We start from the raw sequence: 22,774 nt of genomic DNA on the forward strand, positions 1-22,774 counted from the left end.
TAAAATGTAAGTACTTAGATAGTATTATTCATACAGTTGTGTCTTTGTTACTCTTTTCACACCTAAACTGTTATGCTAGCATTAAATTTTACAGTATTAATAATTTTATGAATTTTATGCCTGAAATCTAAGGAATTTAATAGCAATTTTAAAATGTAATAATTGCAAGCATAACATGATGTCTAAAACTAAGTTCCATTACTACTCTCCTTTCTAAAATATGAATAACAATAAATGAAATTTATAAAGTTGTATAATTATGTACATATAATACTGTAAGAGATCACAAGAAGAGATTCAGAAAATCTATAAAAAAAGTATACTTATGTTCTAACAATGTAACCTTTCACATCATCAAATAAATCACAAACATAGATGCAGCAAAACCATGACTGAAAAAATTAAGATTCTCCCATTTACTTATAGTATGATAATAAGAATAACCAGATTCTTGTACAGAGAAAGATGCTTCAAACATTACACCTAGATAAGCAAGGTGAATGATAGTAATGAGAGAGAATATAGTGTTCGTAAATATTGCAAGTAAACTGTTCTTCTTATACTTATGATCACATTGCTTTGTGCAAGGATTTGCCAAACAACACACTTCTAAGGCCGCTGCGACTTTGTACCGCAAATTATATTCAACATATGAAAATGTGCCTATGCTGAGTAATACTGCTGAAAACTGGAAGTTTAACCCATGGAGTAGTGATGAAACTACATAAGTTACAAATATGGCAACAAATTGACCATATGGCTGGCAAGTCTTGAAAACATAGTTTTTCAACCACTGATGCATTGGAATGTTCCAATAAATAACAACTTGGACTAGAGATCTTGGCAACTCAATGAAAAATGGCTTGGTGACATGAATTTCAGAATGACAATCATTTGTTAGCCCAAATCCAGCACTTATCATTGATACAATGGACATGCTTGAAACAAAGTAATGTGACATTCTGAATGACTGTGCATCCCTGTATGCAGTCAACCACTTGGGCATCTCATCATCAATGTACCATGGTACAATGCAATTAGACAAAAACAAGAATAACATTGACAGAAACAGGTTGACTATTATAAGTTTGATCCACCTTCTGGATAAAAATTTAACTTCCAGGTATTGATTATATGAATGGAAAGAAATCCACGGTCCTAGAATACAGTTGGCTGGACAAAGTATATATCCTCCAAACTCAACAGGATTCAACATGCGTTTGAACAGATCTCTGTCCAGTTCAATAGCTACAGATATTATTTTCATAGCTGCAATCATCTGGATGCCTCTTATTTGTTGCCACATTTTAGGATTAAGTACATATAGCTCACATAATATCAAAAAGCTTATAACAGATATGGAAATCAACAACCCCCTCCATTTTTTTGTGATGAATGATAGTATTATAATAAATATGTAAGCACCAGCTGTGAGCCCTACAGTCCATATAAATGGAGGACCTATATTATGATACAATAAGAAACTTCCTATAACTAAACACAAACTGTGCCTGACATTGTGAGGTAGTGGTACAAACTGTATAAATAGGCGCAAGATGACATTAGCGATGATTAAATCTTTAGCAAATCTCAATCCCTCGTAGATAGTGGGTTCTCCACATAAGGTGATGTACGTCCAGGCGGTTTCGGTGTAGTCATCTTCTTCTTCCATGGTGTAATAAGTAATACGAGTATGCCGGTATCCCGCCGGATTAACTAATCACTTCTTTGTTTTTGCTCTCTGAGCTAAACTGCTTCTAGTATTCCATTATTTGTATCACATATCACAGTTGTACTTTACAGTATTGTCATGTATTAACTAAAGGCGTTTTTAAAAAGTTTGTTGTGGTTTCGACACATCTTGTCCGCCAAACTGTAGTTATCTTAATTTCTGATCCATATTTCTATCAACAAATTATATCCGATGGCGGACCGCCGCACCACGCGGATTGGATATTATATTATGCAGATAGTGCCGCTGCGGCCGCATAGGTATGTTTCGATCACGGCGATGACGAAATGTCAAATCTCACTGAAGTTTGTCAACAATGACAATGACAGCTTTGCCGCAAATTCAAAGACCATGGCAGTATTTATTTAGTAATCTCTGCATCCACCTTCCACAATTCCACTCATTATTTAAATGTATTTATTGCGTGCGTAATATATATATACTTACAAATATTACAAATTTCAACATGCAATATAAAAATAACTTATTGTAGGTATATATATATACGACTTGGATACTAATCACTTAGTAACGTTCTCCCACTTTCACAATATTATATTATGACGCTGAAAAACAAAAGATAGGTATATTTTTTTCTAAAATGCCCATTTTTCGGAATACAACTAAAATTTCATAAGCTTTATAGCAAGATATCTTTTTATAATATAGGTATGAACTTAGTTAGTTAGTTAGAACTCTAATAGTCGATTTAAGGAAAACATTTTTCAAATGGCAATTTCAATAATCGCAATCTTTGATTGTTGGTTGAAGTTGATGCATTGATTGAGATGTTGTATTTTACTCTTATTTCACCAATTACATAGGAAATTCCATTATTCAGTGCAGTTTATTACAAAGTGATATCATATAAGTTATCCAAGATCTCCATATGTGAATGCTCTTGTGATTTTTTCGTTGAACGTTCCTAGACGCTAGTTTTTGGTAGACACAGTGCTAGCGTGTGTCAGTGGCTTGTAAAAATAAAATTGGATATGGACATTTAGTGATATAAGACTATTTTAAGATGGCCAGTCCGTCGCCACAAAGTAGTCCAATGCCGCCACCGCAGGCCCCAAGCCCTATGGGGCCGCCGACGCAAAGTCCGGCGCCGCCGCAATCGCCGCATAGCCCTTACAACCAGCAACACGTCAACGGACCGCCTCCATCGCATCCTTCTGGCGGTGGACAGCCACCAATGCCTAATCACATGTCGCCTTCTGGACCTTCGCATCCTATAGCCGCTAATTCCAACGGGCCTCCTGGAGCACCTCAACAACATCCTGGAATGCCACCGGGCGGGCATCAGATGCCACCACACATGGTGGGACCGCATATTGGGCCACCAGGACATCCAATAGGGCCTGGGGGATCCCATCCTCCCGGTCCAAATGGTCATCCAAATATGCCAGGCGGACCTCAGCATCCAAATATGCCAGGTCAAGGCCCTCCTCATGGATACATGCAACACCAGATAGGACATATGCCTCCTGGACAGGTAATTGAATATTCCATTTGTATCTGTCATTCTTTTTATCTTTAAATTGCATAATGTTTTAAGAATCCTCCATGATGGTTTAGTGAAAGTTGGAACACCTATTTAAAAGTTCGCAGCCCATTTTATATCCAATTTATTGCCAAACAAAATATGAATGCAATTTGTTTACTAGATGTAGGATTATTCTTAGATTCTAAACAGCACTAAAATGTGTTTACTGCTAAGAGTTTTTCGCTATAGAACAATTTGGCAAGCTATTTTTGTTACCACAATCAATATGACATTGTTTCACCATCTTGTTATGATGAAATTTGTTGATTCACTTTCTTTGATACATCATGACCTGTAAAAAGTGGAAGTCAAATAAGCCCAAAAAACCCTAACCAGGGGCAAACAGGATTTATGAAAAAGTGGCTACATACATGAGTGGTTTACTGGAAAGGAACAACTATCAATATATCCAGTGGCTAAAGCAGTGATATTGCTATTAACATTTTTAAAGTGGTAGAACTCAAATGTTCAAAGTATAACATTTTCAGTTTGAAAGTAGGTTATGCAGCTTTTGTTTACTGTGCCTTTTATTTCACACACATTTGTCTGTAATGGGACTGAATTTTTACTGCTCCTACCTACAAAAAATATATATTTAATAAGCAGGAGATATATTTAATGCGAGAAGGGATTTTTATGTTTTGTTATACAATAATATAGGAAAAATTTTAAAGTAGTTAATCAAAAAAATATTTATTAAATTCGTAAAAGATAATAAATAAAATTATCTTTTATTCACTGTGTGTTGCATGTTGTTGATGTTGATCCCATGTAATATGAGATAAAGCTTATCATATACAGTGTGTGCAACTAGATATGGTGCAAGAAAGCACTTTCTTAGTCCAGTCCTCAGGAATACTTAAAAAGTTATGATATATACCTTATTGATTCTTTAGATACTTTTATTGATATACTTAAAAAACATAATAACTTGGTTGTGAATGATTACAGGGGCCTATGGGTGGAGGTCCACCACCAGGCAATGGACCACAAGGGCCTCCTGGAGCACCAGGTGTTCCTCTTCCTATGGGAGGTCCACCTCCACATGGTGTCCATGGACAGGGTATGCCACCAGCAGCACCAGGACATATGCCACCCCACCATGCAATGATGCCAGGGCAAGGTCCTCCATCTCACGCTGCTTCACCGGGTTACGGACATGCACCGCCTTCAGGAGGTGGGGGTGCTGCTGCGCCGCCTTCTTCAGCCCCTCCTGCTGGCCAACCTCAAGGTGGCGCTCCTCCACACCCGCCCGCTGCGCAAACACCGCCCCACGGCCAGCCTCCGCCACCAACCTCTTCAGCTAACGGAGCGCCACCTGCCTCCTCTCCCATGCAGGGCTCGCTCCCAACGCCAGGACCTGATAATTTACATGCGATCCAGCGTACCATTGACTCCATGGAAGAGAAAGGACTCCAGGAAGATCCGAGATTCTCACAGCTATTAGCATTGCGGGCACGATCGAACCCGCAAGACCCAGGAAAAGGATTGTTTACTAACAATCAACTGTGTCAACTAAAGTGAGTCCTGATTATATTTTTATTATGACTGTAAAACGAGTATTTTTTAAGTTTTATATTGCATTAGGCATTTGTCTTTCATCCCACCTATGGATGTAACTTTCAATTTCTACTAACTCTAAATCTAACTTTTGTTATTATTTAGGGCACAGATAAACGCCTACCGAAGTTTGGCGCGGAACCAGCCGCTGTCTCAGCAGATAGCAATGATGGCGGCTGGTAAGCGGACTGGCGAAGCGCCTCCAGAATGTCCTACACCGCCGGCACAGCCTCCATACGGCGATGGACAAGGCACGCCCCCAACGTCTGCTGCAGGTGGCGTGGGGGCGACTGGCGGGAAAGCAGGAGCAAGCGGCGCCGCGGGAGACGCGGCCCGTGGAGGTGGTGGAGCACCTCCGACTCCCCTGCCGATGACTGGCCAGATGGCTCCTCCAACTCAACTGACCCCACCCCTCGTTAATCCGGTAATTATTCCTAACGCGATATCTGCCTTATCAAGCTCAAATTGATGGAAATTTAAAATTAAGAACTATGTAACTTAGTGCCAATATATTTATTGTTTGTTCTTGTTCAATACAGCCTATGGGCGGTCAACCACCAATGCGTGGTCCGGCGCCACTGCGGCCGACGGCTCCAGGCGCTCAGGCTCAGCACCAGGTATCTTTCTTTATCTTTATGTTTGTGTCTTTGCACAGTGACAAGCAAACAAAGTGTTTAACAATCTACTAATAAACTAAACCTTGTTTCTAGGGTGTACCAATACCAGGGGCCAAGCAGAACCGTATCACAAGTATGCCTAAGCCTGTAGGCATTGACCCATTACAGATCTTAAATGAGAGAGAGAATAGGTAAATATTCCTTATACAATTACACCTTATTCATTTATTTGATGAATATAGAATGTACAAGAAGTGACATGCTTTTTTATCCCATTTCTATAACAATTGTCAATTTTAGCACTGGTTAACAATACTGCCAATTATCAAGTCGTGTTATATAGAGACTTTAATAAACCCTGACAAACTTTATCTACAGAATTGCAGCTCGCATCGCTCATCGAATAGAAATGTTGTCCAACTTGCCAGCCAATATGCCTGATGATCTTCGACTGCAGGCACAAATCGAGCTTAGAGCCCTTCGCGTTCTCAACTTCCAGAAGCAATTAAGATCAGAGGTAATACATCCATTCATTATCTGAACAGATTACCATAGAACTTATCAAAGTTGCGCTGGACTAGTTTCATTGAATACATGGCGTGGCCCTAAATCTAGGAGGTATGTTTGTAAATTTTTCGTGTTTTTGTCTATCTAGATCTTGGGTCAAGTCCGTCGCGATACAACGCTGGAGACAGCTGTGAATATAAAAGCATACAAACGTACAAAGCGCCAAGGACTGCGTGAAGCTCGCGCCACTGAGAAGTTAGAGAAACAACAGAAACTCGAAGCGGAAAGGAAACGCCGACAGAAACATCAAGAATTTCTGCAAACTGTTCTTCAACACGGTAAGACTTTGTCACTTGCCTAGTTACTACTATCACGTTCATGGCTACCCTAGCTTTAAGTTCTATTATTTTTAATATCGATTTAAGCTATTAACGGGTATTTAAGTTTGTAAATAACTAAAAATAACAGTCGAATTGAAAACCTCTTAATTTTTTTACACATATAGCATGTTTTATCAAGCTATATTAAATTCTAATACAAAGTAATAATTAATTCGTTCTATCAAAAATTGACACTAATTTGTCGTAACCAGCCAAGGACTTCAAGGAGTACCACCGCAACAACATCGCGAAGTTGTCGCGCATGAACAAGGCCATCATGAACCATCACGCCAACGCCGAGCGAGAACAGAAGAAGGAACAAGAACGTATAGAAAAGGAGCGTATGAGACGGTAAGAGAACATAATAACAAGCTAAAGGACACTGTAAATGGCTGGAAAACATGTTTAGTTCACTTTTAGATTATGTTTCTACTGCATGTATAGGTGCTCTCCAGTAAGACACTATAATGTTGCGAGTCTTATAACTTTACTTGTTCGCTCCTCTAAAGGCAGCTAACCATAGGTAATATCATATCCAACAATTTAGTAGAGATTTCTGTATTTCCAAAATATAGGTTGTATCAAACAGGCAACTGGCAGCTGATTAAGGCTGTTAGTCACTGATGTTCTAAACTCTAAATTATGTATGCCTCCACCAGGCTTTAACGCAGAGTCTTTATGTATCTAGATAGGCTCTTATTACATTTTAACAAATATACTTTTGAGACTCCCAAGTCATAATTAACTAGTGAGTAGTTCTCCAATTCAATGTAATAAAACGAATACGATTTTTACTCGTTCCCAGTTTGATGGCGGAGGACGAAGAGGGTTACCGAAAGCTTATTGATCAGAAGAAAGACAAGCGGTTGGCGTTCCTGCTGTCGCAGACCGACGAGTACATCGCCAGTCTCACGGAGATGGTGAAACAACACAAGCAAGAACAACGCAAGAAACAACAAGAGGAAGAGCGTAGGAAAAGGGTATGTATACGAAATATGTTCTGATAATAATTTTTGGGTCATATAGTTATAATGCTAATGGCCTTATTACCTCTGGATGGAATTTTGGTAGTTGTTTTCTTACATTTGCTGTCCATTAGTTGAGAATCGCTCAATCTTTTCGAACCAACTTAACCGCGTAGTAGCCATCTGGTATCATAACATGTTCAACAGTAATCAATCAACATTTCGAAGTTTGTTATGTATTTATTGTTTGTTCTTTGTTATAGAAAACAAGAAAGCGAAAGCTACTGGAAGGAGGCGAAATCGATGCCCTGGACGACAGCTCTCAGACCTCGGATTCGCGGGTTAGCGTAATGGATCCTAAGACAGGCGAGGTGAGTTCTTTTCTCATAGTAACAGATCCATTTTGTTTTTATATTAATTATATATGCCTTACAAAAATACATTAATATTTTTTATTTATTCAATATGTATTTGTGTAGATATTGAAAGGAGAAGAAGCACCGTTGTTGTCGCAGCTCAAAGACTGGATGGAGACTCACCCTGGCTGGGAAGTACTGTCCGACTCCGAGGACTCTGGCGACGATAGCCAGGATGATGATGGTCAGTTCTCATAATCCTGTAGCTAGTTACCCATTACTGCTAAATTAGCCAGTGCGTACTTTTTGATGTAATAACAGTCCTTATGGACAGTTATTAACCATTTTGGTTAATTTGACCACATCTGGCAACGTAGAATCTTTGTGTCTCGTTTTGTCAAAGACGGTTTTGAACTAAAGAAACGGAACATCACCGGGACGTTTCCTTAGTTAGTATGTAGTCGTGTTGTCAGATGCAGTCCTTGTCCATCCTCATTTTTTTGAAATAATTGAAGTGGATATCTCTTATTTTGTTTTTCTAATAATCATTAGATAGTAAGTTATGTGCATTAATGGTTTTTATTTAACAATGTTATTTGGTTGTTACAGAGAGGAGAGAACGAAACAAACACAAGGACGACAAGAGCGACAGAGAGAAGACGGACGAAGAGAAGGCGCGCGACATGATCAAGAAGGCTAAGGTCGAGGACGACGAGTATAAGACAGAAGAACAAACTTACTACAGGTATATATGCATTTATTAATATACTAGCTGACCCGCGCAACTTCGCATGCGTCACATAAGAGAGAATGGGTCAAAACTTTCCCCGTTTTTGTAACATTTTTTACTGGTACTCTGCTCCTATTGGTCGTAGCGTGATGATATAGTCTATAGCGTATAGCATTCCTCGATAAATGGACTATCTATCACTGAAAGATTTTTTCAAATCGAACCAACAAACATTCAATCTCACAATCAATCAACAAACAACAAAAGTTCAAACAAACAAACAAACTGTTCAGCTTTATAATATTAGTATAGATTATTTTTTTCCTAGTCCTTTGACCCACCCTTTGATCGCCACGGTCGGTTATACTCGACAAATCAGAACGTGCTCACGCCCGCCGCTATACTTATGTCGACATTTGCTGACGAAAGCGTCGTGAGCACTCTCTGATTTGTCGAGTATAGCCGACCGTGGCGAGTAATGGTCTGTAAATGATCTTTGAGTTAAAGTAATCTCTCTCCCATAATCTCCCTAACATCCCATAGATGAATAGCCGTTACGCCGATTCGAGCTAATCGTCACCGTGCTTCAGACGGCACGTAAAAAGTCGATCTCGGTTGTTGCCAATTTGAATAACAGCCGCTTATTAGCGTCTTTGTATTATGCACAAAACTTTGAAAGTCCTTTAAGCAGCTTCAGTGATTATTATTATTTGTATAGAAATATTTTATTAAACTTTTTTTTTCTTTCAGTATTGCTCACACGGTCCACGAGTCTGTCACAGAACAAGCCAGCATTTTGGTCAATGGAAAATTAAAGGAATATCAAATCAAGGTACAATGGTTTTCACATCATGACGTCACTATTCATATTATGTTAGATGTAAATGAATTTTATGAACGTATTTTTATTTCCTTAGGGTCTGGAATGGCTGGTGTCATTGTTCAACAACAATCTGAATGGAATCCTGGCAGACGAGATGGGTCTCGGCAAGACCATCCAAACCATAGCATTGGTCACTTATCTCATGGAAAAGAAAAAAGTCAATGGGCCATTCCTTATTATAGTGCCCCTCAGGTAACTTGCTTAATTTACTTTCTTTAGGGCTAATTTCACTCTTGGATAAGTATCGATTAGCTTATCAAGTAGTAAACTGACAGCATTTTTCGTGCAGTTACTATTTCTAGATCTCGCAAATCTATACGGTATCCCACATCTATACTTTATACTTTAATATTATAAAGCTGAAGAGTTTGTTTGTTTGTTTGTTTAAACGCGCTAATCTCAGGAACTTCTGATCCGATTTGAAAAATTCTTTCAGTGTTAGATAGTCCATTTATCGAGGAAGGTCATCATCACGCTCCTACCAATAGGAGCAGAGTACCAGTAAAAAATGTTACAAAAACGGGGAAAATTTTTAACGCTTATGTAACGCAAGCGAAGTTGCGCGGGTCAGCTAGTTTATTCATAAGTTGTGAACTTGGCCCTCAAACTCGGAACAAGATTCTCGAGATTTCGTTCGAATGAAATTAAGCAGTTTCCTTACAATATTAGAGTGTATGAACTTAATTATTATTTTCAGTACATTGTCAAATTGGGTGCTTGAGTTTGAGAAGTGGGCGCCGACAGTGACGGTGGTGTCGTACAAGGGCTCCCCTCAGTCACGACGCCTGGTGCAGACGCAGATGCGCTCCACTAAGTTCAACGTGTTGCTCACCACTTATGAATACGTTATCAAAGATAAAGCAGTGCTGGCTAAGGTAAGATCTTCTAACAAGAAAAATATAATCGAAAATACAATACAATATTAATAGTTATATTTAGCACAGTTTGATATGATATGTAAGGATCTGTTTTATTGCATCTTTTCTATAATACCTACCACGTGAGACAAACGTATAAGCAAGTACACGCATCAATATACACCTCACATATAAACTTTCTTAAATACGATTAAAGAAAAGTATAAGGGACGGTTCACATCTGACTGAAGATGCGTCGGGCGTAGCCTAAATAGTAGGAATTCGCAACGACGTATCATCGGTTGAGTGTGAACAGTCAAGAGTTTTTCTATACATTTGTCTGTTCTGGCGTTACGCGACCGATAATACGCGACGTATGTTCCGTCAGATATGAACCTTCCCTAAAGCTTACAAATATGTAACATTGTTGATAAATGATGCAGGTGCAATGGAAGTACATGATCATAGACGAGGGTCACCGTATGAAGAACCACCACTGCAAGTTGACTCAGGTGCTAAACACGCACTACATCGCGCCGCACCGCCTGCTGCTCACGGGAACGCCGCTACAGAACAAGTTGCCAGAGCTCTGGGCTCTACTCAACTTCTTACTGCCCTCTATCTTCAAGAGTTGCTCCACGTTCGAACAATGGTTCAATGCGCCGTTTGCTACTACTGGAGAAAAGGTTCGCTTATATTTATTACAATCGTTACTTTGAAGATACTAACTAACTAACTAACTTTTAAATGATACTAAATTATTAAAAAGTACTGCGATGTGCAAATTATGTGTCGAAACAGTAATCATAATAATTCGTTGAATGTTTATGATTTCTTTTCAACGCACACAATACATGGCCAGCAGTGGCGAAGGCTCCATATAACCCGATTCCTACCGGCTTTACCTTTGGAACACTCCTAAAAATGCATCACATAAATGTGTATTATTCTCAAAAAAAGATCGTTTATTTAAATTTAATTCTATATTTATTACGACATTCATCAATATTTTCAATACGACTAATTTAAAATAAATAAATGAATAAACGCCTGTTCTATTTGTCAAAGCAAAAGCATTGCATTGCATTACCGAAAATTGCCGTCAAACAACTCGACGGCGCGCGCAGGAATCGCGTAAAGGGAAAAAGATGTCGATGACGTCACGCGGACGTACTTTTCTATGGCGCGTTTTACCGGCGAGGTAACCCGGAATTCATCGGCTTATTGGGCGACTAGTAGGTACAACAGGCGCAGCGGCGCGGGCGGCGCGGCAACTAGCGAATGTGTGAGTGAGATGCAATGATATTTAATGAGAGGGAGACAATGAATGCAATTTTTGTGATGACATTTATGATTTTAGATTTAGTTTTGTTTTCATTTTGCGCGCCTATTTTAGGTTATTTTGGATTATTATGTTTATTATATTTGGATGAGTTAAATTGTGTTAAATTATCAATGAATGTTATTATTTAGTGTAAAATCGTGGTGTTTGTGTGAATGTACTGGTCGTAGGTATCTAACGTGTATTTGTAAGTATTACTTTCATTGTTATTGTTTGTGTATTGCGATCATGGACAACAAGTAGGTAGAAGTAGAAGCAATAAATATTGTTAAATTAGTTATTAATCAGTAAATTAATGTTGCAGAGTGTAGACATTGTTTTCAAAATGCTCCTAGTGCCAACATGTACCTATCTACCAAAATAAATAATACAGAATGCAAAGGACATGATAAGTATTTTAAACATTCCCATAAGTTATTCTCTACGATATAACTTTATAAATTTATCAATGGCTTATCGGTACCTAGCTGTAGTGTTTTTATTATTTCTCCGATTCCTCATCAATAATTTCGTTCATAGGTACTTAGTTCTTACCTATTTATTATGAAAGTAATTCGGTAGATCGGATCGCAATACAACGATTTATTCTGTTTACGTATGGTTAGTGGTCGACCTAGTGTCAAATTTGTTCAAGCCGCCATCGCGTCGGTCACCCACCTATGGAATGACCGCACTAAGAGTTGCTTAACCTTAGCTTAAGCAGTTTTAGCTCCGGCTTGCCTTTTAACAAAACTCACCCTTCGCCACTGATGGCCAGAGTCGTGAAATAACTTTATATTAAATTGTTATTTTTCAAATAGGTGGAGTTAAACGAGGAAGAAACGATCCTTATCATCCGTCGTCTGCACAAAGTGCTGCGTCCGTTCTTGCTGCGTAGGTTGAAGAAGGAGGTGGAGAGCCAGCTGCCCGACAAGGTGGAATACATCATCAAGTGTGACATGAGTGGTCTGCAGCGAGTGCTGTATAAGTAAGTCCAGTATTTTAATATGAAGTTCATGTTGAACAGTTTGTGAAATCACGTGAATTGAGAGATGCATAGTGCTGACTGTCGTAGACGCATGTGAAACGATAAGTAAATATTACTTTGCACCCCGGCGTGTACAGTACAGTGCTCACCTGCACTCTTCCACGCTTTTTATCTTACGCTATAATAATTTCGAACTGCACTGAATAACAGTCAGTGCAGGCAAATAAAAAACAACACATTCTCACTTCAAGAATCTATTTCCTGAGTAAATACAGCTTAGGTATCTAACGTTATTTTCTTTCTGCCTAGACACATGCAGTCGAAGGGCGTGCTGCTCACAGACGGGTCAGAGAAGGGCAACAAGGGCAAGGGCGGTGCGAAGGCGCTGATGAACACCATCGTGCAGCTGCGCAAGCTGTGCAACCATCCCTTCATGTTCCAACACATCGAGGAGAAGTTCTGCGACCACGTCGGCACTGGCGGCGGAGTTGTCACTGGGTATAATTACTCGCATTTTGTAAATAAATGTTTGTCATGTACATGATTACTAATGATTAGGGACTTTAGAAGTTTGTTGTGTGTACACACTGTTATAGCTTAACGATATTGCTACAATTATATTATTCCAGTAACAGTTTTTTTACAATACTAGAGTTTGCTACGTCAAGTAATCGTACGTTGTTATTTAGTTTTTTGCTGGTCCAATATCAAGTAGATTCTTTCAGAGTTTTGTAAATGGTTGATTTCTTGGTAAAATAATTTTAAGATTAACTTCAGTATCAGTTGTATGAAACAGACTAAAGCTTACCTTATGTAGTTATTATTGTTTAGTGGTCGTAAGTAGACTGTGAGCGATAATCTTTGAAGCTTCTATTTACCATGTAGCTGTTTTGTTATAAAGGAGTATTGTTTCAGTCCGGATCTATACCGTGTGTCGGGTAAGTTCGAGCTGCTCGACCGTATCCTGCCGAAGCTCAAGCAGACCGGCCACAGAGTGCTGGTGTTTTGTCAGATGACACAGTGCATGACTATCATAGAGGACTACCTTTCCTGGAGAGCTTTCCAATATTTGAGGTATGCTACTAGATAACTACTATTACTAACAACTCAAATACACTGTAATTGTTTACCATTTTTTTTATTTTCGTACATAAATCATATAGTCAGTATCTGCTAATACAAGATTTTTATAATTTACTAGCTGACCCGCGCAACTTTGCTTGCGTCACATAAGAGAGAATGAGTCAAAGTTTTCCCCGTTTTTGTAACATGTTTTACTGGTACTCTGCTCCTATTGGTCGTAGCGTGATGATATATAGCCTATAACCTTCCTCGATAAATAGGCTATCTAACACTGAAATAATTTTTCAAATCGGACCGGTAGTTCCTGAGATTAGCGCGTTCAAACAAACAAACAAACAAACAATCAAACAAACAAACAAACAAACAAACTCTTCAGCTTTATAATATTAGTATAGATTTCATGATCTACTAATAAGAAGTAGCCTGAGTTAAACGGGTTTATACCAGCTGGAGTTTTTGTGAAAGTAGATAATCGATTTCAGAGGTTATCCAAACCAAAAAGTACCATTATGCCGTAACGTAACAGTCAGCAACAAATCTTTGTATAAGTTTGAGGATCAGCTGCTAAATTTGGTACACACTAAGTTCTTAAATAAAGTTCACTTTAAATTCCGTACAGATTGGACGGTATGACGAAGGCGGAGGACCGTGGCGAGCTGCTGAAGAAGTTCAACGACGCGGGCTCAGATTACTTCATCTTCCTGCTGTCCACGCGCGCCGGAGGTCTCGGTCTCAACTTGCAGAGCGCCGACACTGTTATCATATTCGATTCTGACTGGAATCCACATCAGGTGAAGTATTTCGCCCCCATTAACATTTAAAAAAGTGGTTTCCGTATCGGGATTTCTAGTAAAATCTCGGCCCTTCGATATTGTAACCCAGACTATTGACGATATAGGACACTTATTGATATAATTATGCGAATAGCGTATTATCATATTTGGTAAGGAATACAAAGGACGTACGTTCCGTACATGTTGTGCACTTCTGCACGTTTTGTCGTAAGCCCCTATAGTCGATGTCGACTAGTTACCTAGTGGCTTTTCAACACTTTGTGAAGAATAAAACAAGAATATAATCTATGTATTTTGTGTAACAGGATCTGCAAGCGCAAGATCGTGCTCATCGTATCGGTCAGCGTAACGAGGTGCGCGTCTTACGACTGATGACAGTCAACTCTGTAGAAGAGAGAATTCTCGCCGCAGCTAGGTACGTATGTCGTTCATCTATATATAATTATTTATTTTAAACAGTCAAACTAATCAGCATTATATCATATCAAGAGTCAACCAAATTATTAAGAATTGGTATAAGCAAATTATCTATGGGTCTATTAACATAATAACTAGTTCGTAGTAAGATTGTCATGTGAAATCATTTAAGTATAAAAACATATTAATTTGTTGTGTGTCATAGGTACAAATTAAACATGGACGAGAAGGTTATCCAGGCCGGTATGTTCGATCAGAAGTCCACTGGTTCTGAACGGCAGCAGTTCTTGCAGAGTATTTTGCATCAAGATGGTGATGATGAAGAGGTTTGTCCTTGACTATTTACCAGATTTATGGTAGTTATGACGTTTTTTATTTTTAAAAAAAGCCCGTTCTAAGACGTGCTCTTGAGTTCCGGTAACTTGTACAAACAACGAATACAAAGTACATGCAATTGTACTCTAAATATCTACTTTTGGATTGCACAAGTATTGTTTCCATGTGGAAATCAAACCTAAGACCCGGTGGAACGTACGATACAAGTGATAGCAACTTGTAGACTACCTATACGTCACGGAGACCGTGTATTCCGTTATTGAAAAAACTTGTATTATATTTTTCTTTATAAAATAATATTATTCACTTTCAATAGGAGGAAAACGAGGTCCCCGACGACGACCTGATCAACGAGATGATAGCGCGTTCAGAGGAAGAGCTGGAGATATTCAAGCAGATCGACCTGGAGCGCAAGAAGACCGAGACGCAGTCGCGGCTCATCGACGAGTCCGAGCTACCGGACTGGCTCGTTAAGGACGACGATGAAGTCGTCTGTAATAAGGTACCGGGTTACTGTTAACTTTCTTGATTATATTTACATTTTATTGTCAATGATCTTCCCCATGTTTTTTTAGTTTTTATAATACTGGTACTCAATAAGTACAGTATTGGGTCGTACGTCTGCGGCTTGCAAAGTGAATGTAGGTCTTACTCAACTTGACGTTGTTAATGTTGAACTTGAATAATTAAGTCACTGCAATAAATAAATAAATAAATATCTGTAAATATTTCCTCGTTGAATGCACTGCATTTGATTTAAAACTAAGCAGATTTTGTGCTATGATAAACAGACATTATACTTCTAAATACATACCTAAATAATTTTGCATCAGATAAGTTGTATTGTATTTTTAAATTCATTCCGTAAATTGTCTCACTAAAATGTACTTCATTCGTAACTCCATCTCACATGACGATGAAGTTCCTAACACTTGTAAGCAGTTGATACCAATTCATGTGTAAGCAGGGCCAAGGCTGGAACTACTTAGACGAAGACGAGACACTGGGGCGCGGCTCGCGGCAACGCAAGGAGGTTGACTACACAGACTCGCTCACAGAGAAGGAATGGCTGAAGGCTATTGACGAGGAGTTTGAGGAGGAAGAGGAAGAGGACGATGATGACGAAGTTCTTGATAAAAAGCGCAAGAAAGGACGCAAGCGACGGTGAGATATTTTTTTTTTTGTAAGGCATCCAAATGTCGACCTTGCAATTGCTTGCAAATTTTTTGTTCAAAAAACTGCAGTCAATGATTGCAATTAAGAACATGTGTTGCTTATATAAATGGCTTGGTTATTATTCTGAATATGTATATAATATCCGTTGTTTTACAGTCGCAATCAAGAAGACTCCGATGAGGACGAAGTTGCGAGTTCGTCTAAAAAGAAAAGTAAAACGGAAATCAATCAGCTCAAGAAACGTTTGAAAAACATTATGAAAAAAGTTATTGATTATTCAGATGAGTAAGTTGCAAACAATCATTTTGGCCGCTGTTAAGTATCTGGAATGGTCATAATTATTCATTGTTATCTATGCTTTGGTCTAGGGGCGGGCGCGTTTTGTCGGAGCCATTCATGAAACTTCCTTCGCGCCGGGAGCTACCCGACTATTATGATGTTATCAAGAAACCACTGGATATCAAGAAGATTATGAATAGAATTGAAGACGGCAAGGTAATCATTGCAAAAAATATGCTTTAAAACTAACCAATATTTGATTTCTAAATCTATCCTTTTTACCACAGTACCAAGACATCTCAGATCTGGAGCGTGATTTCTTTACTCTGTGTGCTAACGCTCAGACATATAACGAAGAGGCGTCATTAATCTACGAGGACTCCGTGCGTCTGCGTAACGTATTTATAGAGATCCGTCGACGATATGAAACTGGGCCGAATTCAGACGATTCCGATGATAATGATAAAGGTATACTTTCTTTATAAATATAAATAAATGATTTTATTCAGCTCTCTTACAACTTTTATACGTGTATATTAAACCCTAATTTACAAATTACTTTTTTGTAGATGAAGATGATTCGGACGGCGAGTCTAACCGATCGGTCAAGATGAAAATTAAATTGAAGGGCAAAAGTAAAAGCACACCATCTCGGAAACGGAAACAACGAAAATACATCTCTGATGATGAAGATTACGAGGAAGATTAAACTCATAGAGTAAAGCCCACATAGTGCTAAGCTATTATTTAAAACTGATTACGTTTTTAATACTTATAGACATTAACAATGGAATTAATTTAAACAATTTATAACATCCCATTCAGATTATCTTATACAAATATTATTGCAATGTTTTATTTAGGGGTGCTTCAATCTTGACTTTTATTTAAATGATTTATAGTTCCATCTCATTTAGTTGTTAGAAGGGTAAGGTATTCCAGACAGTAATGTAGTAAGATTTTATAGGTAATAAGGCTATCTCTAGGATTAAATGAACACTTAATTAAGACAAATTTTTACTTCAAATGATTTAACACAATAATTAATATGAAAGGATACTGTAGGCCTATACTCTTGGTCACATATATTATCAATACACATAAACACTAGCAAAAATATTTTACTAATGGTAGTACCTAAATTATTCAACTCTGGGTAACACTCATATTTTTATCTTTGACATCTTATATCAGTGTTGTTTGGAATCTTAAGTATGTAGTATTATAGGATTTTATGTAAGTGCTTTTGGCATCAATAAAAATAAATTTCTATGTTTAATTGATGTTTTATTTCAATTAATTATATCATCAGTCTTGACATTAACTTTAACTGTTTTGGTTTCTTTCCACTTGAAGTCTGCCCACTTATAGTCAACTCCATGAACAGTTTTCATGTGTTTGTTAAGACTAGGGCTGTAGGTAAATTTCTGGCTACAAGTGGGACAGGAGAATGGCTTGTCTCGCGTGTGCACTCTTTGATGACGCTGAAGATTGCTCTGAGTGTAAAATGCAACCTGACACATGTTGCATTTAAAAGTTCTGTTGCCAGTATGCCTGAAAATAAATTATATTGTCAATGACAACGAATGATACAAGTAAATGAGTTACATAGTTCTTAATAAATATCTTTATGGCATACTTTTCTATGCATTTCTGACAATCCCTACCTTTTCAGATGCATGATGAGATTCTTTTTAGTATGAGTTTTATAACCACACAGATGACATTCCATTTTCTTTTCTAAGCTATGTTTCTTCCTGTGATTTAACAATTCAGATGATGTCACAAATGTATCTCCACAATCCTCACAATTGTAATTACAGATATTGTAATGTCTGCACATGTGTGCTTGCAGTGACTGCTTAGATTTCAGTAATTTGAAGCAGACATTACATGAGAAACTACCACTTTCATGAACTCTCAAATGGTTTTTCAAAGTAAATGCATGTTTAAACTGTTTTCCACATAAAGAACATGTAAAATAAGTTGTTGTGCTGTGGGTTTTACGATGAGCTGCAAGGCTTGAAGACTGAGTAAAGGTTTTACCACATTCACAACTGTATGGTCTTTCCCCATTGTGTCTTCTCATGTGATTGACTAAAGTCTGACTGTGTGGTGTTGAGTAGGAACAAGCAGTACAGTGATATCTTCTAGCTGCTCCAAACCCTGACACTTTTCCAATGTGTTTCCTCTTCTCATGCATGGAAACATAATGTTTAAAAAGAGAAGTCTTAGTTTTCAAAACTTTGTTACACATACTGCACTTAAAGCTGCCAACGGCCTTGTTTAGTTCCTTTTCATTTACACTGGTTTGTGTGGCTAAAGTTTTACTCAGGCTATGACTACTTGACTCAGAATACTGATCAAACTCAAGATTATCATCAAAACTCTGGTCATCTACAGTTACTTCTTCTTTATATGCTGCTTTTTCTAATACTTCTGTACAATAATTTCGATAGCGTTGATCGATTGTAAGAATCTTTTGTCGAAATCTGTAAGTGGAGTTTAATTCGTTTAAACACTCCTGACAAAAAGTAAAACTATGTTGTTCTTCATACGGGATAACCACTTGGAAACATTCATAGATTTTATTTATAACATCTTTTGATTCTTCTGGTGAAGAAATGCTGTATTTATCCCCTGATTGAAAACAAATTCTGCAGCAGGGGTGCATTCTTGTGGACAATGCAGAAAATTAATAATCTGTTATTTTCAAAAGGACTTATATGTTACGATTATACAAATCTGAAAATGAAAATAATAACAAGATCAAAGCAAACTGTTATCCAACACAAACAAAAACATGACGCCAATCTAGTAACGTCAGTCTGTCACAATCGCTATTTGACAGAAAATGACAGATACTGACAAATGAAAAAAAGTGTTGCAAATTCGAGTTAATTTATTTTATTATATTTTAGCTGGTAGTTCTTGCTTGCGATCGCGTGAACAATAAAATTAAATGTTATGAAGAAGAGCTAATATTTTAACAGCTTTTAAGACATTCTATATCTATCAGTTACAAAACTGCCAAGTTTCATCAAAATCAGTTCAGCAGTTTTGAGGTGGTTGAAAAATTAGCCTCCGATTTTTTATTTTACGACTCTGCTCTCTATAGTCATTTAATGAGACCGATCTACAATATTTATCAGCAATTAATTTATTTGATTGCTATAGATACCAAAAAGAAATGCAGTAGTTAGGGTTCTGCCTATTCACACGCTTTCAGTTCAGGCCGCCCGCGTCCTAGAGGTTGTATTTCAATAATATGCAATTTCGACGTCAATATTTTGTGCAACGCGGTGCGACACTTTAGACTAGCCACTCTAGATACTTTGATGACGATCGGAACGCCTATAAATACCGTCGTACATCTCTACTTTGTAATTGCATTGCAGCATTGTTCCAACTACAGACTTTCGATTCAAAATAAGACGTTTGTATAGGGATGGAAATAAAAAGGCAGAAATAAAAGGTCACAGGCTTTTATTGATATTATAGCCTTTACGCTTCCGCTTGTGCTTGAAGCCTCTTGATGTAGGACTCCTTCTTCTGCTTGATCCTGTTCTTCCTTTCGGCCAGGGTCAGCTTGCGCTTGTTCCAGCGCTTCTGTTTGCCGGCGTCCTTCTTGGCCTCCTTCTTCTTGTGTGACGGGTCAGCGCGGATTGTTTCGTGTGCCTTTTTGTAGATGGATTCCACCTGAAGCAAAAATATGACAGTTATAACTCTAGTCTAAAAACAGTAGATATTACTTTGTGCAAAAAATGAATGAGAAAATGAAAAAATGTGTGAATTTGTTGCAATCTCAATATTAATTAAAGGTTATAAAAGCCTCAATACTCTGAGTTTGCAGATACTGTTGTCCAACTTCGACACTGTTATTGTATAGACTCAAAAACAGTAATTTGTTTGGACGTAAAATTCGAAAATGAAACTTACAGCATCAGCATTGACACCAAGTTTGATGTATTTGCCGAACTGTCTCTTGAATGAATCCTCATCATCGGCTTCAAGGCTGCGCATGTACTCAGCTACGTGTAAACCGAAGATGTGTGCCCTGTACAAAAAAAAATGTTATTAATTGATTTACATACTACAATATATGGATTTTTACGTAACTTTTCATTAAGTCATAATTTTGGTGTAATTAGGACCGGTTTCAATAAATTATAACAATTTAAAATCACAACCAAAAATCCCAATGCATTAATATTGCTCCAAAATTGGCTGTCCAAATGCAACAGGAAGTTATCATTTGGAGGATGAATGGAGCCATGAAATAATAGACATATCTTACCTGTGTACTTCAGCATTGAACTTCTTGGCCTCTGCATCGTAACCAGGGAATCTCTTGATGGAATGAGGAACGTTCAGGCCACCGTCGACGGCACCCTTCATGGCTCCGAACACGCGAGCACCAGTGGTGGTACGTGCCAGACCAACATCCAGGTAACATCTAATAACAAAATACGAAAATGTAGTAATGTACCAGGTTTCTTAGGATAATCTCGAAAAGGAAAGGAATTTAAAAATCAGAATTTACGATTAAACATGATTAGATAGCATTGTACAGTGCTTTCAGTCCGCCCGTAACAGTTTCATCACTTAAAAATCTTTCTTTGTAATATTTGTTTGTGAGACAAAATAGTTAACCTTAGGTCTGTGGACGGAAGTTGGAATGCAATACAAGAATTGATGACTCCAAATGACTCTTGGAAATTTGATTAGCTGTCTTTAAGTTACATAACAATATGATAATAATGTTAATTACCTGAAGGCGCCTGGGCCATTGTCAACAGGTTCTACATTAAATTCGTCACCAGTGACCTCAGTGGCACCAGTGTACAGAGTGTCAAGGCCTAGCCTCTGGAGCAGTCTTCTAGCTAGCAGCAGACCAGTGCAGTAGGCAGCAGCATAGTTTGTCAGACCAACCTGCAAATTACCTATTTATATTAAAATCAAAGTAATTATATCATGTTTAAATATACTTGAGGAATAACTTAAATCAGTATTGAACATATAACAACAGGGTTTTGTGAGTTTGTACGTCTCTTCAGACCGCCCGTTCAAAATCATCATATCATAATAAACAAGATCAATACAGGTTATAACTGTCTGTAAGTTTCTGCAAATTTTATATGATTGAATTCAGGGCTTGATTATAAGCTCACCTTAACACCGTAGCGTGGCAGTTCGTGAGAGTAGGCAGCACACACAATGTGGTCTCCCTCAATGCGAGAGTAAGCCACCTGGCAGGTCACATCCTTGTTGGACAGACGAACGATCAGGCGGTACTTAGGTGTATTGTATTTGTTCTTGTCCTGTAATAAACAAATCAATTAAAGACTATACTTTTTAACCTAACAAAATGACGAACTCGGACTGTGCAACTTACCTGAACAATGAGGCGTTTGCGGGCATAGTAGTCAGTTTTTCCTTCACGACGCCTCTTGAACTTAACTTGGTACCTCTTGAAGTATTGCTTGTTCTTCACAACTTTCACGAAACCCTGAAACATAAACGCTATGAAACCATCTGCCGTTTACTAACAAACCTTGAATGCTATCACAAGGGATATCAGAGACACTTTATAATCAATAGTGCCGCAGTCTAAAACAAGACAGAATATAGCAGTACACATAAAACATGGCACTACACATCTATTTTGTTTCTCTTGCAGCATCAGATGACGCGCATGTGTCGGTGTTTCATCATTTTAGGTTATAATTCTAAGATGTAATCAAATTCATGTAAAGCCTAATGTAAATGTAATTTAAAATTGCTGGGCACAACTCAACTGCAAAAGAAGGTAGCTTTTGTACATGCTTACAAAATCATGGTATTTTATTGTAGTAAAAAACTAAGTAACAACCAGTCCAAATCAGTGACACGATTTAGACATCAACTGATATTTTCACAATCACAATCGAAAATTAAGCAAACGTTACATAATTGGCACCATATAAACCCGCACTAAGAACTTCTATAATTATTTCAGAAGGATTTCTCACCATTTTAATAAATTCCTAAAACTATTTAGGAATCGGGCGTCCCAGAAAGGACACCACCGGAAAAAGAAACTTTCTTAAAATTGACAGTTGACAACTAGAAACAGGGTTACCAGATTTCTCTGTAATGTGGTGTGACCAGCAATCTGATATGAACATTAACCTTCTAGATCATAGGCTTAAAACTTTTTATGATCTACTGCTCTCTTTAATCACATAAATATAAAGCACTCGCATCA

The 22,774-nt window shown here is 37.9% G+C and overlaps 4 protein-coding genes across 5 annotated transcripts; 1 reads left to right on the forward strand and 3 right to left on the reverse strand.

The window, feature by feature from the left end:
- Positions 1 to 235: 235 nt before the first annotated feature.
- por (Protein-serine O-palmitoleoyltransferase por) lies at positions 236 to 2,026 on the reverse strand. Its single transcript, XM_076131411.1, has one exon. The coding sequence runs from the start codon at positions 1,670 to 1,672 to the stop codon at positions 347 to 349; it is 1,326 nt and encodes a 441-aa protein (XP_075987526.1). The 5' UTR covers positions 1,673 to 2,026; the 3' UTR covers positions 236 to 346.
- A 461-nt stretch (positions 2,027 to 2,487) lies between these two features.
- On the forward strand, positions 2,488 to 17,806 carry brm (ATP-dependent helicase brm). 2 transcript variants are annotated; one of them, XM_076131449.1, is made up of 28 exons: positions 2,488 to 3,227; positions 4,230 to 4,798; positions 4,944 to 5,262; positions 5,378 to 5,455; positions 5,549 to 5,646; positions 5,834 to 5,972; positions 6,111 to 6,300; positions 6,555 to 6,693; positions 7,148 to 7,322; positions 7,571 to 7,678; positions 7,787 to 7,907; positions 8,273 to 8,408; positions 9,144 to 9,225; positions 9,311 to 9,468; positions 9,974 to 10,151; positions 10,577 to 10,819; positions 12,276 to 12,442; positions 12,752 to 12,940; positions 13,358 to 13,516; positions 14,145 to 14,316; positions 14,625 to 14,734; positions 14,942 to 15,062; positions 15,389 to 15,574; positions 16,040 to 16,236; positions 16,405 to 16,533; positions 16,611 to 16,743; positions 16,815 to 16,995; positions 17,097 to 17,806. In XM_076131449.1, the coding sequence occupies exons 1-28, from the start codon at positions 2,757 to 2,759 to the stop codon at positions 17,234 to 17,236; spliced, it is 5,088 nt and encodes a 1,695-aa protein (XP_075987564.1). In that variant the 5' UTR covers positions 2,488 to 2,756; the 3' UTR covers positions 17,237 to 17,806. The 2 variants fall into 2 exon arrangements, with proteins under 2 accessions (XP_075987564.1, XP_075987575.1); XM_076131460.1 differs by having other exon boundaries at positions 16,617 to 16,743.
- Positions 17,800 to 19,362, reverse strand: LOC142984112 (uncharacterized). Its single transcript, XM_076131474.1, has 2 exons — positions 18,195 to 19,362; positions 17,800 to 18,081 (listed from the first exon to the last, which is right to left on the reverse strand). Exons 1-2 carry the CDS (start codon positions 19,199 to 19,201, stop codon positions 17,820 to 17,822), a joined length of 1,269 nt encoding a protein of 422 aa, XP_075987589.1. The 5' UTR covers positions 19,202 to 19,362; the 3' UTR covers positions 17,800 to 17,819.
- A 634-nt stretch (positions 19,363 to 19,996) lies between these two features.
- On the reverse strand, positions 19,997 to 22,670 carry RpL5 (ribosomal protein L5). Its single transcript, XM_076131489.1, has 7 exons — positions 22,539 to 22,670; positions 21,923 to 22,036; positions 21,699 to 21,848; positions 21,299 to 21,459; positions 20,825 to 20,983; positions 20,467 to 20,584; positions 19,997 to 20,226 (listed from the first exon to the last, which is right to left on the reverse strand). Exons 1-7 carry the CDS (start codon positions 22,539 to 22,541, stop codon positions 20,032 to 20,034), a joined length of 900 nt encoding a protein of 299 aa, XP_075987604.1. The 5' UTR covers positions 22,542 to 22,670; the 3' UTR covers positions 19,997 to 20,031.
- Positions 22,671 to 22,774: the final 104 nt, after the last annotated feature.

The sequence above is a fragment of the Anticarsia gemmatalis genome, chromosome 2 (genome assembly GCF_050436995.1).
Source record: "Anticarsia gemmatalis isolate Benzon Research Colony breed Stoneville strain chromosome 2, ilAntGemm2 primary, whole genome shotgun sequence".
NCBI lineage: Eukaryota > Metazoa > Arthropoda > Insecta > Lepidoptera > Erebidae > Anticarsia > Anticarsia gemmatalis.

Bases quoted from the DNA above. Each gene is read 5' to 3' on its own strand.
- por (XM_076131411.1), bottom strand. From the start codon at position 1,672: ATGGAAGAAGAAGATGACTACACCGAAACCGCCTGGACGTACATCACC.
- brm (XM_076131449.1), top strand. From the start codon at position 2,757: ATGGCCAGTCCGTCGCCACAAAGTAGTCCAATGCCGCCACCGCAGGCC. The intron at 10,152-10,576 runs GTAAGATCTTCT...TAAATGATGCAG, and splicing joins ATAAAGCAGTGCTGGCTAAG to GTGCAATGGAAGTACATGAT. The intron at 12,443-12,751 runs GTAAGTCCAGTA...CTTTCTGCCTAG, and splicing joins CTGCAGCGAGTGCTGTATAA to ACACATGCAGTCGAAGGGCG.
- LOC142984112 (XM_076131474.1), bottom strand. From the start codon at position 19,201: ATGCACCCCTGCTGCAGAATTTGTTTTCAATCAGGGGATAAATACAGC. The intron at 18,082-18,194 runs GTAGGGATTGTC...ATTTATTTTCAG, and splicing joins CTCATCATGCATCTGAAAAG to GCATACTGGCAACAGAACTT.
- RpL5 (XM_076131489.1), bottom strand. The intron at 21,849-21,922 runs GTAAGTTGCACA...TGTTTATTACAG, and splicing joins GCAAACGCCTCATTGTTCAG to GACAAGAACAAATACAATAC. The intron at 20,585-20,824 runs GTAAGATATGTC...TTTTTTGTACAG, and splicing joins TTCAATGCTGAAGTACACAG to GGCACACATCTTCGGTTTAC.